We start from the raw sequence: 17,324 nt of genomic DNA on the forward strand, positions 1-17,324 counted from the left end.
TGCTGGAACAAACAGAGCAACCTAGGGAGCACCACCATTTTAACCAAATAAGCCTTACTAAACAAGGACAAAGGAAGAGTAGTCCACCGTCCCAAATCCAAACACAGTTTGTCAAAAAGTTTTGGATAATTCAATTTATATAAATCATTAAGATTAGGAGAAACCAATATTCTTAAATATTTCAAACCTACTGTAGCCAAAGAAAAATTCCCCGCTACATGTTTAAAATCCACAACAGGACCATTTGGAAAATAAACGGATTTAATACAGTTAATTTTGTATCCAGAAAGGGCACTGTATTTCTCTATCAAGGACAACAAAATTCGGTACAGATTTCTCCACTTGAGTGAAGTACAGCAGTATGTCATCAGCATCACTAGATGCTCAAAGTGGCCGTCCCGAGTGTTGAAGGCTGTCTTCCACTCATCGCCAACTCGAATGCGAAGTAAATTGTAGGCTCCTTTCAGATCCAGTTTGGAAAAGATTTGAACTCCTTGTAGTCTGTCGAATAGTTCTGAAATCAGAGGCAGGGGGTAACGATCCTTTATTGTTATTTAATTGAGGCCCCTGTAGTCTATACATGGATGTAATGTTACATCCTTTTTGCCCACAAAGAAAAAGCCTGTGCCAGCAGGGTACTTGGATGGTCTTATGAAGCCTTTTTGGAGATTCTCCTGAATATATTCGGACATGGCTTTATTTTCTGCCACGGACAGGTGGCTCCGTATTAGGCTTTAGATTAATAGCACAGTCATAGGGTCTGTGAGGCGGAAGTACATCTGCAGCTTCTTTTGAAAAGACATTTTGGAAAGATGCATATTGAGGCGGCAACCCCGGCATCACTGGGGTAGTAGGCATACAGGGTAACAGAACTACCTCCATCAGGCATTTATCATGGCAGTCTGGGCCCCATCTAGACAGTTCCAGTGTAGCCCAATTGAATTGAGGCATATGCTGCTGCAGCCAAGGTAATCCCAGTACTATAGGGTGCATGGCCTTCTCTAAAACAAAGAAGGAGATGGTCTCAGAATGGAGGGCACCGGTCCGTAGACACACTGGTTCGGTACGTAGTGTTACTTCACCTGGTAGGGGCTCTCCATGGATGGACGAAAGAAGTAGTGGAGGCTTCATGGTGGAAGTGGGGATCCTTAGGTGATCCACTAATCGTTGTAGAATGAAATTGCCTCCTGCCCCAGAGCCCACTAGGGCAAGAGTCTGGTACTCTAAAGGTCCACAGATCAAGGATACAGGAAGAGAGAGCGGAAGAGAAGGAGTGGTGAGACCCAAGAAGAGTCCTCCCGCAGGACTTAGGTCTGCCAGTTTTCCCGGACATATAGGGCAATTTTGGACAGCATGACCAGCTTGTCCACAGTACAAACACAGCCCCAATTTCTTCCACATTCTTCTCTCTTTTGAAGTCAAATGGCTGCGGCCTAACTGCATAGGTTCTTCTTTGCTGGCTGCTGGGACCGGAGGAGCAGGCCTGGGTGTGGACTTAGCTCGAGCTTCGCTCAGGAAGGGTCTTCTGGGAGTCTTGAACCTTATTGCGAAGTCGGCGATCGATCCTTGTTGCCAATTTTACTGGTTCAGCCAAGGTCTCAGGCATCTCACGAGAGGCGAATTCGTCTTTCAGACGAGGGTTCAGTCCTTCAAAGAAGAAGGTCTTCAGGCATCTCGGGTCCCAGGATAATTCAGACACCAGTGTCTTGAATTCGATAGCGAAGTCAGCAAGTGGTTTGTTCCCTTGCTTCAGGTGAACCAAAGAAGATCCTGCAATGGTATACTGGGCAGGATCATCGAAAACTGACTTAAACAGTTCAAGAAATCCTTCAAGGTCATGAAGGATTGGATCCTTGCGCTCCCACAGCGAAGAGGCCCAAGACAATGCTCGTCCGTCTAGATATGACAGAATGCAGGTAGTCTTGGCATAGGCTGTGGGAAAGTGTCCTGGTTGTAAAGCAAAGTGCATGCAACACTGGTTAATGAAGTCTCGGAATCTCCATACTTCTCCCAAGAAGTGGGTGGGAGCTGCTAGAGGCACGGTAGTCTTGACCATCACCTCAGACAGTTTAGCTTCTTTACCTGAGGTGGAAGGCGAGTTCATCTGTGTGTGCAGTAGATTAAATGCAGCGGTCAGTCCTTCCAGCGCAGTCTGCTGTTTGGAGAGCCGCTGAGCCAGGCCTGGAATGGCCTATACCGCAGTGAGCTGAGCTGGATCCATGGAGTTAGCAATCTGTATGATAACATGTGTTTTGTGGATCCTTGGGTGCTGTGGAGATGACCACGCCCACGGGGAGGAGCCCCGTGAGGAGCGACAGCACTGGGTTATACTCGTACACACAAAACACAGGATAGTTCTTTATTGTACAGCTTGAAGATCTCCACCAGAGGTGGCAGTAGTGAGGCAGTCTGTAGTTGTATTCTCAGGGACCTCGGCAGAGGGAGCCCTTCTCTCCTTGATGACATCAGGAGGTTCCGCAGCAGGTCTCCCAGTGAGGAGATACTGTGGATGAGATAGACTGAGAGTTAGAGTACTCACTAGATGTAGCTGTTGGTATGTGATTCCACCAGGTATGTTGTAGAATGTACAGGCAACGAGGCAGGGAGAGCAGGCCCTCAAGGAGTGAGTACCTGTTCCCTGTAAGGCACCTGAAATAAAGCAGAGGGCCCCCGAGGACCGGGTACCCAGGTTAGCAGTTACCCCGAAGGGCAGAGAGAGAGCTTCCTGCGGCAGCACGGAAGCGGCAGAGTAGCGTAGACAGGAACGGATTCGAGTCCTTGCTAACTCGGGGAGCTAGCAAATGAATGAAGGTAATATACCCGGATGGCGTGACGTCAGCATGAGGGAACGTCCTCGAGGTTCGCGCCAAACGTGGTACAAAGACATGGGTTGCACGCGTGCGCGCACCCTAGTAGGTACCTAGAAGGAGCAATGGCAGGAGGCTGCACCATAGCCGTTCTGGGGACGCCAGTGAGGTCGGCTTGATGACCCTGCGGTAGCCATCTTTCCCAGGTAAGCAGGAGGAGCCGTGAATAAGGTGAGGCAAACGGGGCGAAGCCGTCAAGGACCGACAGATGCAACACACCAACACACCCTCCTTTTGCAATGTAGCTGCTACCACCATCATCACCTTGGTGAAGGTACGCAGAGCTGTCAGCTGAAAATGTGCCCTTAGGACCATGAACCTCAGGAATCTCTAGTGCTCTGGACAAATAGCTATGTACAGATACCCCTCTGTCAAGTCAAGAGATGCCAAGAATTCTCCCATGTATGACGGACCTCAGAGTTTGACCACAGTGTCTCCAAGTGGAAAAGGGGAACCTTGAGAGCCACATTTACCTTCTTTAAATCGTATATCGGCCGAAACGTCCCTTCCTCTTTTTTTTTTTTTCCAGAACCACAAAATAGATGGAATATAAGAAAATTGGTTCTCCCCCTTTGTAAACTTGCCTCCAGTGTATTCCACTAAAGACCAATTAACTCTTGAACTGGATACAGGGGGAAAAGAAACAGGATGCTTAACTTAAATTGACCTTCAGCCACACCGAGCGTGTTCAGGGTCTGAGCCAACAAACTCAACAAGACATCTCTGCAAAAAAAGAAAAAATCTGAGCAAAGTCAATACAGCTCCCAATCAGATGGAATTTCTCCCTCTTCTAGAGGTGAGAAAAACAATTCCCCATCGGAATCCTCTGATGTCTCACATCCCCTTGAACATTAACAGAGACAGCCTCCCTGCGTCGTTTGCCCACCATGACTGACAAATGGGAGGCCCAGGCTCACAATCCCTACATAGTAGGTTGTTTCACCTTCACTGGGCACCCCTTCAGAAAGATCTGCAGGCCCTGGAAACAGTCAGCCCAGGAGAAGCAGGATGGATCTTTACCAGAGCCCCTAAGCTCAACCTTGCTCTCTCTGGGAAGTTTCTGCCATTGAGAACAAGGGAAGAGAACTGACCATTGCCTCACCTCCCACTCCACTCTCCTCCAGAGACACACCATAGGTCGAGAGGATATCCCAACATAGGAAAAACCTGTAGTATTCAAATCACTTTGAGCATCTAAACAGCGTTGACACAAACGAAGAAAGAGTGAGGACTGAATTGCTTTCAGTCGGCAAGCCTCACAGATAGTAAGGGGCTTGGACCTGTTCATCCCCAGCGCCTAGCTCTCCTGAACTTTGGCTCTAGGTGGCCTCCTGCACGCACACTAATGCCACCCGGGTGTATGTGTGCACCCCTCCAAGACGCATGCAAATACGGCCTTCAGTCTAGGTCGCGGTCTTATGCGCACAAGTACCTATGCAAATACATGCTCAAGTACCTGTGCAAATATGTGCTTAAGTCTAGGTCACAGACGTAAAAGCACTCAAAGCTAGGCCATGGCCTTTTGCGCACTTCCATGTTGTGAGAATGTATGCACACACCTACAAGCGCAGGAAAAGAACCGCCACCGTGGCCTACCACGCAGCTAAGCAAAGCCTGCCTGCACCTTCAGCACATCTAGGCCTGGATCCGTTTAACATCAGTCACCAAAAATCACCAAAGGCCTGAAGAACTTCTCAAAAGCTCAGGCCTCTTTATCAGCCAAGAATCCATGGGGACTGGGGTCAAGAACCAGCATGCCCCACTGCCTGTTCCACTAAACAAGCTTTGCACATAAGCAAATGAACACCGGCAGAAGACCTCTACCAGAGCCAGAGATGACTCCTTGGTGCAAGTGCCTCTTTGCACCTCCGCAGAACAGGGAAACGCTGGTGATAATTAAGGAGGGGATGCCCCTGCCTCTCCCGCTGATGCTGTGATATTGCCAGGAAACTGAAAATGGCTGCTATTCCCACGCTGATGGGGAAAGCCTCAGTGCTAAACCCCATCACTTGAGGCTCATTTAGCCGTCAGTCCAGCGCTGGGCTCTCCCCAAGTGCCTTCCCCACTAGGGATGTACACAGAATACAAGCCATCTGAATTTAGGTGTGACTGCCAGTGTGCACACAAATGGCACTGTCTGCCTCGTGCCATTGCCCCACAGCCCGAGCAGTGCGCCATCGCCACCCCATTTACCTGCACCTCAGGAAACCCCCAGGTGACCAGTTCTGAAGCAGCGGTCAAGGCCCCGAGTGATTGGCACAACAATTCAACTGCTTCCCAGTCACTCTAGCTTGCTTTTTTTTGTTTGTTTTTTTAAACAAGCTTTAAAACTGCATCCACTGCTATAACTAGCCCCAGAACAGAAATTCAATACTTCCCTGCTCAGACGGGACCCGAAATACAGAGCTCCAGCAGAACCAACGCTGCCTCATGGGGGATGAGGGATCTGGACCAATAGATATACACCACCACAGAATTTCAGAGCAAGCTGTATCAAGGGTCACCAACTCCCTGCTCGTCCGCCTCAAACCAGGGGGAGGGATGGCCCCCACAAAGAGCTAACAACCCCCTGGGAGGAACTGGAGATATATCTTCTCTTTTTTTTCTTGTTTTTTTTATTTTTTTATATACACTCCAGACTGCAGGTTTTACACCATCTACCATCTGCTGGAGGCAGAGAAATACTGAGGGACGGCAGGGGGCACTCTAGGTTATGTACAGTGTCAGCAAAACTTTCTCTGTCTCCATCTGCTATCAGGGAGGCAAAACCCTGGAGTCTGGATTGATCTGGGCACATACAGGGAACCATATATATTGAACTCATATTCTTTACCTATTTAAAAAATATATGGGGGGGAGAGATTAGGAGAAGGAGTGGGCTGTTGGTCACCTCTCCCTGAGACCTACCACTATAGGAAAGGACTTTCACTGTTCCATCTGCCGAGACTCAAGGGTCTCGCCCCTGAGAGGAAGCCCTGGAATTTTACAACACCTGTGGCAGAGAAGGATGTCGTTGCTCCCGTCTGAAGGGGTGTGGCCATGGTTTTTAAAACTATCCATGGCGCGGCACTTTGACACCGCCGGCGCGACGCCTAAGCCGCATGTGCGGCTTGGTCCGGCTTAGTCCGGGTGAGTTTGGGTGTTTAGCCAGGAATTTGTTGTTTCAAAACTAATCTTTCTGGATGGGAAAGAAAAGAAAGGCAAGGACTTTGACGTCATCACCAGTGCCTCAAGTCAGCATCAGCCCAATGGGTCAACATGTCGTGAGGCAGAGGGTTGATCCAAATGAGGAAGTGATGGGAAGCTCATCGTTAGCTTCCATTAGTCCTGGAGAAGGACCTGCTTTACCACCACAGCCAAGTAAGAGTCCATCCACTGAACTGGCAACAGAACTGTTAGGACTTAATCCTTTGGAAGTAAGCTTGGTGACCCGAGCAGGAAATCAAGGGATTGAGAAATCTTTAATTAATGTTTTACCTGTTGATCCTATTCCAGTTCTTTCTTGTAGCATTATCATGGATACTCCTCCAGATAATGTTACCCTATCTGATGTGTGGAAAATTATTTCAAAATTAGATAATAACATTGTCAACTGTGATAAATGTTAATACTGAGAAAATTAATGAGCAAGGGATAAGAGTTTCAAAGTGTGAAAAAGAAATATATGATTTGAAGGAGAAAATGCAATTAGTTCAATCCTCAGAAAACACATTTATGCACAATAGTTTGAATATGCATAAAGAATTAGAACGTATGGAAAACTCATTGAGATCAAAAAATTTGAGATTGGTGAATTTTCCAATAACACATTTGCTCTCCCCTCTAGAAATGTTCAAAAAGTTTCTTAGAGAGGTACTAATGTATAAAGATGAAGAATTTCCTAACCTATCTAAAATATATTATTTTAGTAGAAAAAAAGAGAGAAATATTCAAAATAATGATTTGGAAAATCCTCCAAGTTTGGGTATATCAACCTTCTTGGAGGAATCTCTGGACATAATTGAGAATAGGGCTACTCTCTTTATTGCCTTTCTATCAGAACAGGACAAGGACAAGCTGTTCAGAAAGTTTTTCACCTATAAGGATGTCTCTTTTTGTGGATACAAGATCCAAATTTTCCCGGATGTCACCAGAGCCACCCAAGCAAGGAGGAAAACCTTCCTTGCATTAAAACATCGTGTTGTGGCTCTGGGGGCAACTTTCTTTTAAAATTTCCTTGTTTATGTTACATAAATTATAGAGGGAAAAAATGTGGGTTTACGGATCCAGTTCATCTAGAGACATTCTTGTTGGATAAATCAGTATCTGATGTTGAAATTTTAGAGGTAAAGGGCCCTTGAGTAAAAGTAGAAATCTCCTTTCTCCATTTATGGTTTATGTAATATCTAGTAGTAGTCCCAAGTAAGATATATGGAACCACATAGATATTAATTTCTTCAATTGATGTGGTGATATACATAGTACATAATTGGGGGAGCATAACAAAAAACACATTTATAGTTGGATTGTAAAAAGTTTGCTTTAAATATTGGGATACATATTTGTAAATGTTTTTCATGATGTAATCATTGAAAAAAATAATAAAGATTAAATTGAAAAAAAAAATATATGGAGGTATATTCTACGTGCGACAGTAAAGTAGGACTTACTTGCGTAAGTCAGCCAATTTTAAAATGCATGAATAAATTAAATTAACTAGTTTATCAGTTAGTCCACCAGTTCGCCCAGTCCTCCAGGTCATTGAGGCCTTCCTGGTTCTTTGGCCTGAACTCCACCCAGTTCACCCTCACCTCCCACACAGTCAGTTGTACACAATAAACACCTTTAATATCACATCAGATAATTGACAGGTGTAAAAAGATGTAAGTTGGCAAATCTATGTGCATGAGTGTTGGTCCCCACCTTGGAAAGCCTCTAGACTGCCCCTTTTTTATGCACCTATGTGTGTACAGATGTTCAACTTCCATAAACTACAGAATTATGCAAGTAGAGGATATTGATGCATGTATAGTTTTGAAAATTCACCCATAAGTGCATTATTGTTTATTGTTGGTATTTGCATTGCAGAGGGATGAATGCTCTCAAACTGCTGTTGTACCATGCAAAGAATATTGTGGAAGGGAAATGGGAGCTGGATTGCTGCTGCCAGCAGTGTGGATCTAAAGTCTGCAGTGCCTGCACTACTGTCTCCCCAGCTGGGGAACTTCCATGTCTCCACAGCAGGAAGGACAGCTACGATTCCGAGAATTCCACATGTATAAAGAAACAGAAGATTTTCACTAAGGTTAAGACACAGATTTCAACATGTGAGTTTCAAGAGGATACTGCCCTTTACTCCACAAGCTCTGAATCGTTGTTTGAGTCAACAGCCTTTTCTTCGCCTAAAATACAATCTGAGACCAACCTTCAGCTACTAGCTCAAAAGAATATCTTGCACAGGAAATCTTCCAGAGGTTGTCACCATAAATATGCCAGACGAGGAAAGCAGACCCCAAGCTTGCTTATGAAATCATACAGGTCTTCACTCAATCACAGGCAGACATGCAACCAAAATCCATGGCATCCATCAGGAACAAGATCCACGTCAAGTGAAACACAAAGTGAGACCTCTGTCTTCTTGCTGTCTGATGTGAATCCTGAAGATATTTCGGATACAGACATGGACTCGGATCCGGGATTGCTACTTTTCACTAATTCTCCGGGTGCTGACGACACCCGCTCAGACAGCAGTGATCTCACAGCTTTGTTTTCAAGTAGGTCTACAACGCCGTCCCTTATGGGTCCTAGCTCTGAAAGTTCAAGTCCAGCAATAGCTTCAATCAGCAGGGCATCATGTTTAGCCTCATCATCTTCTGCTCACTCCCTTAATGAGGATATGATGTTGACCTCCGAAGTTTCAGCTAGCTCCTCACTTAAGAAAAATCTGTATGGCCAGCTGTCAGCATTTAACAGATTGCCTGCCTCAACTGAAAAATCCCTAGACAGCCCTGAAATGAAACCAAAAGAGGCTGATCGAGACACTTTTGAAAGAAAATGCAAGGTAGTCTCACATAAAGCTTTAGTGGATCAATTAGAGGTACATTCGGCCAAGAAAAGCCTAGAAATTAAAACCAAATCCATACCATACAGAGTGAAGAAATCCTGGAAAATTGTGCATTCCATGAATAACGAATCTTTCCCAAAATTAACACTCCAGATTAAGAATAATCTGCAACCAAGCTCTATTGCCCCAAACCCAGGAAAAAAGGTGGTAGATTATAAAGAAAAGAACGTGAGCAACAAACATATTGGACCGTCAATGCCATTAGTCACACATAATGCTCATTCAAAGCCAAAAATAGAAATAATTATTGCTGTGGGGGAAGCACCTCTTATTAGTAATGAAGCTAGAAAACTTCTTGAATTGAATGTCAAAAAGAGAATAATGCATCACAGATATGGACAGTTCAACAAAATACTGTATCCCATACAGCATGTACACCCTGCTCCACAGCGACTTAATAAACCTCTGTATCCTGGTGTGGGGTCAAGGCTTCCTGCTGCTTCGATTAGAGTACAAAGAAAGCAAATTCCTCAAACACAAGACAGAGATAATCTCCTTCCCACTCAGTACTCAAGGGGCAGGATGACAATGACTGTTGTACAGCAACCCACACCGATGCATATTAACTCAGAAGACAGGAGTAAACTGAACACTCACATAAAAAAGAAAGGTTTTGAAATCAAGCTGGAAATGCTGCCTTCAGTGATAGCAAAATCCATGAATACCAGTTATCCAGCCAGCAAGCAACCCCTCCCCAACCTTATCCCTAAAGGCAAGAGAAACCTTAAGTTCAGAAGTAGTTTACTGCCATTTATGGATGCAAGTTCTTTAAACTCTATAGCAAGCAACCTAAACTATACATATCAAATGAATCTCCATGGACTCCCTACACAACATACAAAATCTCTGATAAAGCTGAACCTCGGAGTCTTACCTACACCTCCAGTGAATAAACAAAGTGGAAATGCAATAGGGTACACTGAAAGGAAAACCCCTTTTCCAAATCCCAAAGTTAGAAAGAACCTAGAAAGGCACATCAGCAAGAGAAAGCTGCAGTGCAAGACAGGACTGCCAGCCACAGTTGGGAGACCTTCCCTGTCAACAATCATATCACCAGCTCCAGAACTTGACCAACGCAACACCCCACCAAAGCTGAAAGCAGAAATCATCATCGTAAATGGAGAAATACCCATCATTTGTAACAAAGCTAGACTCCTCCTGGAATCCCATATCAAGAAAAGGATATTACAGCACAAATATAGACATCCTGGCAAAATATTACACACAAAACAGAATTTTCTTTCTCTTGCACCACTAGTTACTGAACCACTGGGTAACCATACTGGAAAGGAGATCCCTGAATCATCTTTTGCAGTGCGAAGGAAGCAGATTACTGGAATATCCTGTTCTAGCTGGGCCCCTGAAATCCAAAACAAGTATAATGTACAAATAGCCCAATACTTAAGAGAGAGAATGAGAATGACCCTTGTACATAAAGCCACTCCCATCCATATGAATTCAGAAGCCAGGTGCAACCTAGGTACACACCTAACCAAGAAATGTCTAGAAATCAAACTGGCAGTGCTGCCTTCGGTGGTAAGAAAGTCCCTAGGAGCTGTTTGCCTAATCAACAGTCAGTGCCTTCCCAAACAGATCCCCATGAGCAAGAGAAATCTGAAACGCAGAAAGTTCCTACCGTTCATGAAAAAGAAAGCTTTGGACCATATCAAACTGAACCTAAACCACAAGCACCTCATGTTTCTTTGGGGACTTCTCACACAGTATGGAGTGTCCTTGAGAAAAATTATCCCAAACGCTTTACCACTCCCTCTCATGATCAAGGTGAGCAGTGCTTCCATTGAGTTAATGGAGATGGAAACTCATATTTTGAAATACAAAATGAAGGAGAATCTTGAAAGGCACACCAGGAAGAAAAGGCTCTTGCAAGAGCAGGGATCGTTGATCTCATTTCAGGAATCTCTCCAAGCATTCATGCCACCTGCTCCACCCTATAATCAAACCAAAGCCATTCCAGAGTTGAAAGGGAAAACTATTATCACGTGTGAATACCTGTCTTTTATAAGTAATAAACTAAAAACAACTTGAGTTACATATCAAACAGAGAATAGCAGCACACAAATATGCCAGGGAAATATTTTGTTCAGGCAGTCCTCTCCCTCTTTCTTCAGAAATTAGTGGATTATTTTCTAGCAATGCAATGGCACCTGGTCCTGGGTCTTCTGGTACAGTATCAGAAAAACAATTTTTTGAAATGCTGTACTCTAATTTATCTCAAACTGAAGATAGATGTGGTATTCTTAATGTCAAATACTTAAGGGATAGAAAGAGAGTACTGTTCCTGCACAAAGCTATGTTCATCAAAATCAGTTTGGAACACAGGAATGCATCAGGTCTAATTGTGAAAGATTTTGAGATTCAGATGGAGTTGCTTCTTTCAGTTGCCCTGCAGCAATTATTCCGAACTTTTATGCCGTCACTTCCCCAGGACTCTCTACCCGAAGCTCTCCTCAGTCCGGAAATGTGCATCTCTGTCAAGAAAGAAGATATATTTGTCTTGGCTAAGAAGATGAACAAACAGCTGGAGGTGTGTGTGAAAAATGAAAGAGTGCAGCAGAAATATCGGCTTCCACAAAGAATGCAGAATCGGGTGGGGATATTGTCACCCACACCACAATATCAATGTAGTACTCCAGTACTGGAGGAAGAACATACGAGGTTGCTGATTAATCAGTTCCAAACTCGGACTCCAAAAATAACAGACTCTGATAGGCTTTTGGAAATAGAAAGCACTAGTTCCATGGTGCCTACATTACCCTATGATAAAAGAGTTATGGGCATACATAGATTTGCTCCCTACAGCCTTAAACCAGAAGAGAGGGAGAAACTACACTACCACTTAGCAAAGAAAGACAAAGAAATTAAATTTGATATGCTTCCTTCCATGGTAAATGCATCCACAGAAATGACTTTAAGGACACTAAGGACCACATATTCACTACCCAAACTGATTTGTTGTGGGGCAAAGTGCCCAAGACTTAGAAGTAAGTTCCTGCTATACATGGAGCAAAGTGCTCTAGCCTGTATAACCAATAACATCAAATTCAAGTATTTAACATTTCTCAAAGGACTTCCTACATATTATACAGAGTCTTTGACAAAGTTGACATTCACACAGAAACTGCATCTTCATCTAGCCAAGAAATGTTTAGAATTAAAACTGAGAGCAATGCCACGGATGGTAGAATACTCTCAGCAAACATCTTACCATACCATGACCCGGAGTCTCCCCAAGTGGGTGTTTCCTTCCAGAGCTCCTATACTCAGACTCAACGTCCCGCCCTTCATGAAAAAGAGTGCAGTAGAAAATATTCAAGTCAATATCGCGTATAAACATCTTGTGTGTCTCTGGGGTCTCCCAACCCTTTACACCGAATCCTTGGCAAGCATGATGCCCAGAGCCTTGGCTCTGCCTTCCTCAGTCACAACGAAAGCCAGCAGAACCGAATGCTCTGTAAGAGGAAAACCTTCCGTGAAGCAGAAGATTAGAAAGAGCTTGAAGCAGAGGCTCCAAAGGCAAGAGCTGCTGCGTGAGGGGGGGTTACCCTCTGCAGTACCGGAATCACGCAAGCTCTTTGTGCTGTCATTGCCAGTATCCCCTAAATCTGAGAGAGAAGAGAAAAAGGAGGCAGCACTAGGCGGCAGCTTGACAGATGGAATGACTATTATCAGCAAGGAGGCAATCGAGCGCCTGGACTTCCACGTAAGAACACAAATTCAGCAACAGTCTGGATGTCCCCTCAGAAAAGATCGCTGGAAAAGATTTGTGCCCCCTCCGTTTTCCGCAAGCGATGCTTTGCCGCGTCCTCATGTGAAGAAGGGCGGAATAATCAGGTGCGTTCTACAAGAGAAAAAATGTGTAGGAGCACAGGACCTTCCTAGAAGAGAAGGAACAGAAATGCTGAACCCAAAGCTGCGCAGAGAGGCTGCAAGCTGCCTTTCCTCATTCCCCAATTCCATGACTGGCCAGGTGACACACTATCAGGAGCATCTACTTCTGGTACATCTGACCAAAAAGTCTATAGAAAATGAGATGAAAATGATTCCTTTGCCAGTAAAAAAATCTTCGAAAATGGTGTTTCCTTTCAAAAAGTATTTCCTACCCAAAGAGATTCTTCCAGGCCATAGTTATAACAAGCTAAGAGTTAGATTCCTGCCATTCATGGAACGAAATGTGGTGGATCAAATTCAGTTAAATGTGAAACACAAACATTTCACATTTCTTTGGGGGATTCCCACTCTTTACACAGAGTCAATGCAGAGTGTAATACCTAAAAGCCCTCCTCTGCTTTTCCCTGTCAGAGCCAAGGAGGCTGTGATTGAAATCACCGGGGAGCCAACTAGCTTCTTGTCTAGTCCAATAAGAAAGAGTCTAGAATTACACGTTATGAGGAAAAGGTTGCGGCATAAATGGACCCTACCAGTCTTCATCCAGAAATCACTTTCAGCATTCATGCCACCATTTCCAGTGCGTGCACAGCTGAAGAAAAAGCCACGTTCTGAAAACACGGTGCTCATCATCAGAGAAGACGCGCCCTTTGTAGACAAAGACCTGCTAAAACATTTTGAATACGACCTGAAAAGGAAAATCATTCACCAAAAATTTGGACTCCCAAAGAAAATAATAGCTTCCTTGAGGATGTTTGCGTCTCGTCCACCACCTGAGACTGATCTGACTTTTCCCAAGCACGGGAGCAAAGAGAACAAAGCTTTGTTAGTAAGGCCAAGCCAAAGAAGTTTACAGCTATCCAGTAGGACACTAAGAACACAAGCAAAAACCTTATACTTTGGAATAAGTACAAGAATCAGTCCCCAACCTGTATATGTTCACAACAATCTTAGAGGTAAAGAGAAGAAAAGCTTAGAAGTGCACTTAGCTAAGAAAAACCTGGAATTAAAGCTGGATGTAATACCTCCATTGGTGAAAACATCTCACAAATATGCTAATTTGGAAGAAAAAGGCTTTCTCCCCAAAACAATATGCTCTAATGATCAAATGACTGTACCTATAAAGAGAGACTTCCCCTACATGGGGCAAAATGAAATAAACATGATAGAAATGAACTTAAAACAGAAACATCTAAAGTTTTGCTGGGGTCTTCCTACACAGTACGCAACTTCTTTGAGAAAAATAATCCCAGAAGCTTTAACCCTGTTCCCATCAATTAAAGTGAGTGGGTCAGAAATTGATTTCATGGACCCAGAGACCTGTTGTGTTGAGCCCACGGTCAGAGAGAGCCTGGAGTGGCATATTGGGAAGAAAAGCCTTCAGACTGAACAAGGACTACCAATTATGCTTCAGAAATCCTTGCTGGTATTTAGGCCACCACCTCCCCAACTCATTAATGTGAAAGAGTCGGAGATAAAGGTGCTGCCTTTGGTGAATGAGATGTGTTTTGTCAGGGAAAATACTCTAAATCTCTTGGAGAGTCACATGAGGAATATGATACTGCAGAAACAATCTGAACCTCCTCTGGAGGTCCTGGATTCTATGAGAAGGTTTATTCCTCTCACCCCGCCCATAAATAAACAAAACTCTGACATTGAGTTAAAGATGACTAATAGTGTTTGCTTCCTCTTATGCAGAACAGGTTTTCCAGGTGTTTCAGAATCCCCAGCATCAGTACAGTCAGAGGAAAATAGAACTGAAACCAAACCATTGCATTTCCAGCACAGTCAGGAATTGTTGAAATCACTAAAATCTGTGCGCCAATGTGGACTACAACTGAAAAACGTCATTAAATTGAACTCCAACATATCACTAGAGAATGAGGATATCTCAGTTTGCCAGATGTCTAAGCACAAAAGGAGCCCATCTACCAAAGCAAATGGTAAGCATTCAAAAACTGAGCCAGTAAAGTTGTATACTCAAAATAAAATCCAAATCATTCATGACCTGGACATTAAATTTAAGGAACTAGTACTTACAAAAAACATGGGCACTCCTTACCCAAGTCCTGAAATCCCCAGCACCTTGTTTAGTATCCCCTCCTATTTACCCTGTATAAAGAGGGAGACAGCAAAATATGTTGTTCCTCAGCCTATCCAGTGCCCAGACTTGAGAAACTTAGAAAGCGGCAACACAAACAGACTGGAAATCCATGTGAAAAACAACTTCCAGCTGCATAACAGACCCCACAGGATAAGGAAAACGGCTGAAACTAATCTCTCTGCTTTGCATGTTGATGAGGTTCAGTCTCATGATGGAACAAAACATGTTGCATGGAAAAGTCTTGATGCAGCCATTCCTTTTATTCAGGGATCAGTCATTACGGAGAGTGTCTATACCTATCCACGCAAATTAAAGGAGCGTCTCCAAAAACACCTCAAAAAGAAAATCATCATGGACAGGCTGCTGAAACCACTTTGTGTCTTGGAGTCTTGCAACATTTACCAACAGATGTTGACCCAGAGGGCAAGAGATCATGCCTGCAGAGTAAGGAAAAAATTAAGACATAAAATCCAAGGTAAATTAATTGATGGGGCAGAGCCCATTAACAAGACACAAGAGGAAAGAAAAATAAGGGAAGCTTCTGAAAAGGAGCTTCCTAACATCAAACCAAAGAAAGGTGAAGGCCCAGAAATCCAGCCTTTCTCCAGCATGATACAAAAACCCTTCCATAAAAAATATCATAGTTTGTCAATGGTTTTAAAATATGGAACTATGAAACCAAAATATGAGTCTTCAAATAAAGTTTCGCAGACCCTAGACCATAGCAGTCATGGACAATACAAGCTCAAGAACCACCAGGAAGAAGTGACCTGTGAAGGACCTAAGGAGCAGGCTATAAAGCAAATGGCAGAGCACAAAAGAAAATCTCAGGGCAGCAAGAATAAAGAGATCACCTTGTATCCACAATCCCCATTTGCAGAGTCCTCTCGACAGAAAAAAGATAAAGAAACTACTGTCTTGTGTCCAGAAACTGAGAGCATCAAGTCGAAGAATGCTCTGTCCAGGACCATGCTGATCAAAGATCGAAATAGGAAGAGCAAGGCAAAAACTGTGCAAGCTTGGAGTAAGCCTGAGGATCACATCACATCTCGGTCAAATTCAGCAGATAGCAAAGGAAAACTAGACACCCTGACGCGTACAGTAATGGTGCTTCAAAAACTGATCACTTCCTTCAAGCAGCCTCTGTCCAAACTGCTCAAAGAAAATAAATAAAAGATCTGCTGCTATTGATAGTAAAGTGACTAAATCAAAATAATTACTTAAAAAAAGAATATATATTTATTTTGAAAATATGATAAATTAACAATATAAATGAGACTGCTCAATAAATTTAAGAAAAAAGTAATCTTTGTTCTATATTTGATGCCTTAATTTTATTTATTTTATTTTATTTATTTAGCTTTATATTCCGCTTTTTGCACTTTTTCAGTGCTTCAAAGTGGATTACATTCAGGTACTGTAGGTATTTTCTTGCATTTTAGAAGCTGCCTCCTGTTTTTGTCTCTTTTCTCTCTATTTTTTCTCTTTGAAGCAATCATTGGTATGGCCTGTTTTGAAGACATCCTCTCTGGAGTCTTCATGTTGTGAGAATTACCAGCTGGTGTCAAACCTGCCTTCCTTGTCTAATATTATTGAGCAGGTGGTGACATCTCAAGTCCATGATTTTTTTTTTTGAGGAATCAGATAGTTTACACCAGCAGCAATCAGTCTTCAGGGCGGGGATTAGTTCTGAGACTCTCTCAATATCGTTGTCGGATGAGGTGGAGAGATTACTGGATGACGGTTTTCTGCCTTTTTTTAGGTTATGTTGGCCTTATCATCCATGTTCTGCTTGGTAGATCCCAGTATTCTTTTGAAACAAGTTCAACAGTTAAGGATATACGGGTGAATTTTAAATGGATCACACGCGTAAAAAAAATGGGGGTTACGTGCGTGGCTGGGCCTTGCGTGCACCGTGCACATTTTCAAAGGGGCGGGGAGGTGCGGGACTGGAGGTGGCCTGTACAGTGGCCATTTGCTGCTGTGCCAGGGAAGCGCGCGCCAGCAGTTGGCCGGTGTGCGCAAGTTGCTTCTGCTCCGGAGGAGCATCAACTTACAAAATAAAAAAAAAAAAAAAGGTAAGGTAGCTTAGGTTTAGGGGGTGGGGAGGAGAGGAGAAGGAAGGTTAGGCAGGGGGTTAGGGAACTGGGAGAGGCCCGATCTCATCACCGCGCATACCTTTATAAAATTAGGCCTCCCTGCACGCGTGCCCGCAGATTATCACATCCGACGCGTATGTGCATGCGGCCCCCAGATTTTAAAACATGTGCGTGCTGGCGTGCACATTATAAAATCGGCACATCCATGTGCAAGCGCCAGGAAGTGTGCACACATGGACGCGCGC

The 17,324-nt window shown here is 43.8% G+C and overlaps 1 protein-coding gene across 1 annotated transcript in view; it reads left to right on the top strand.

Annotated features, from left to right (window-relative positions):
• The window catches only part of LOC115088256, a 30,143-nt gene extending 13,892 nt beyond the window's left edge, over positions 1-16,251 (top strand). The window contains exon 2 of the mRNA XM_029596356.1: positions 7,935-16,251. Coding sequence (XP_029452216.1) covers positions 11,129-16,153 — 5,025 coding nt within the window. The 5' untranslated portion in view covers positions 7,935-11,128 and the 3' untranslated portion in view covers positions 16,154-16,251. The remainder of the gene's footprint in view (positions 1-7,934) is intronic.
• The last annotated feature ends 1,073 nt before the right edge of the window (positions 16,252-17,324 follow it).

This window comes from Rhinatrema bivittatum, chromosome 3, assembly GCF_901001135.1.
Source record: "Rhinatrema bivittatum chromosome 3, aRhiBiv1.1, whole genome shotgun sequence".
In the NCBI taxonomy this organism is placed as follows: Eukaryota; Metazoa; Chordata; class Amphibia; order Gymnophiona; family Rhinatrematidae; genus Rhinatrema; species Rhinatrema bivittatum.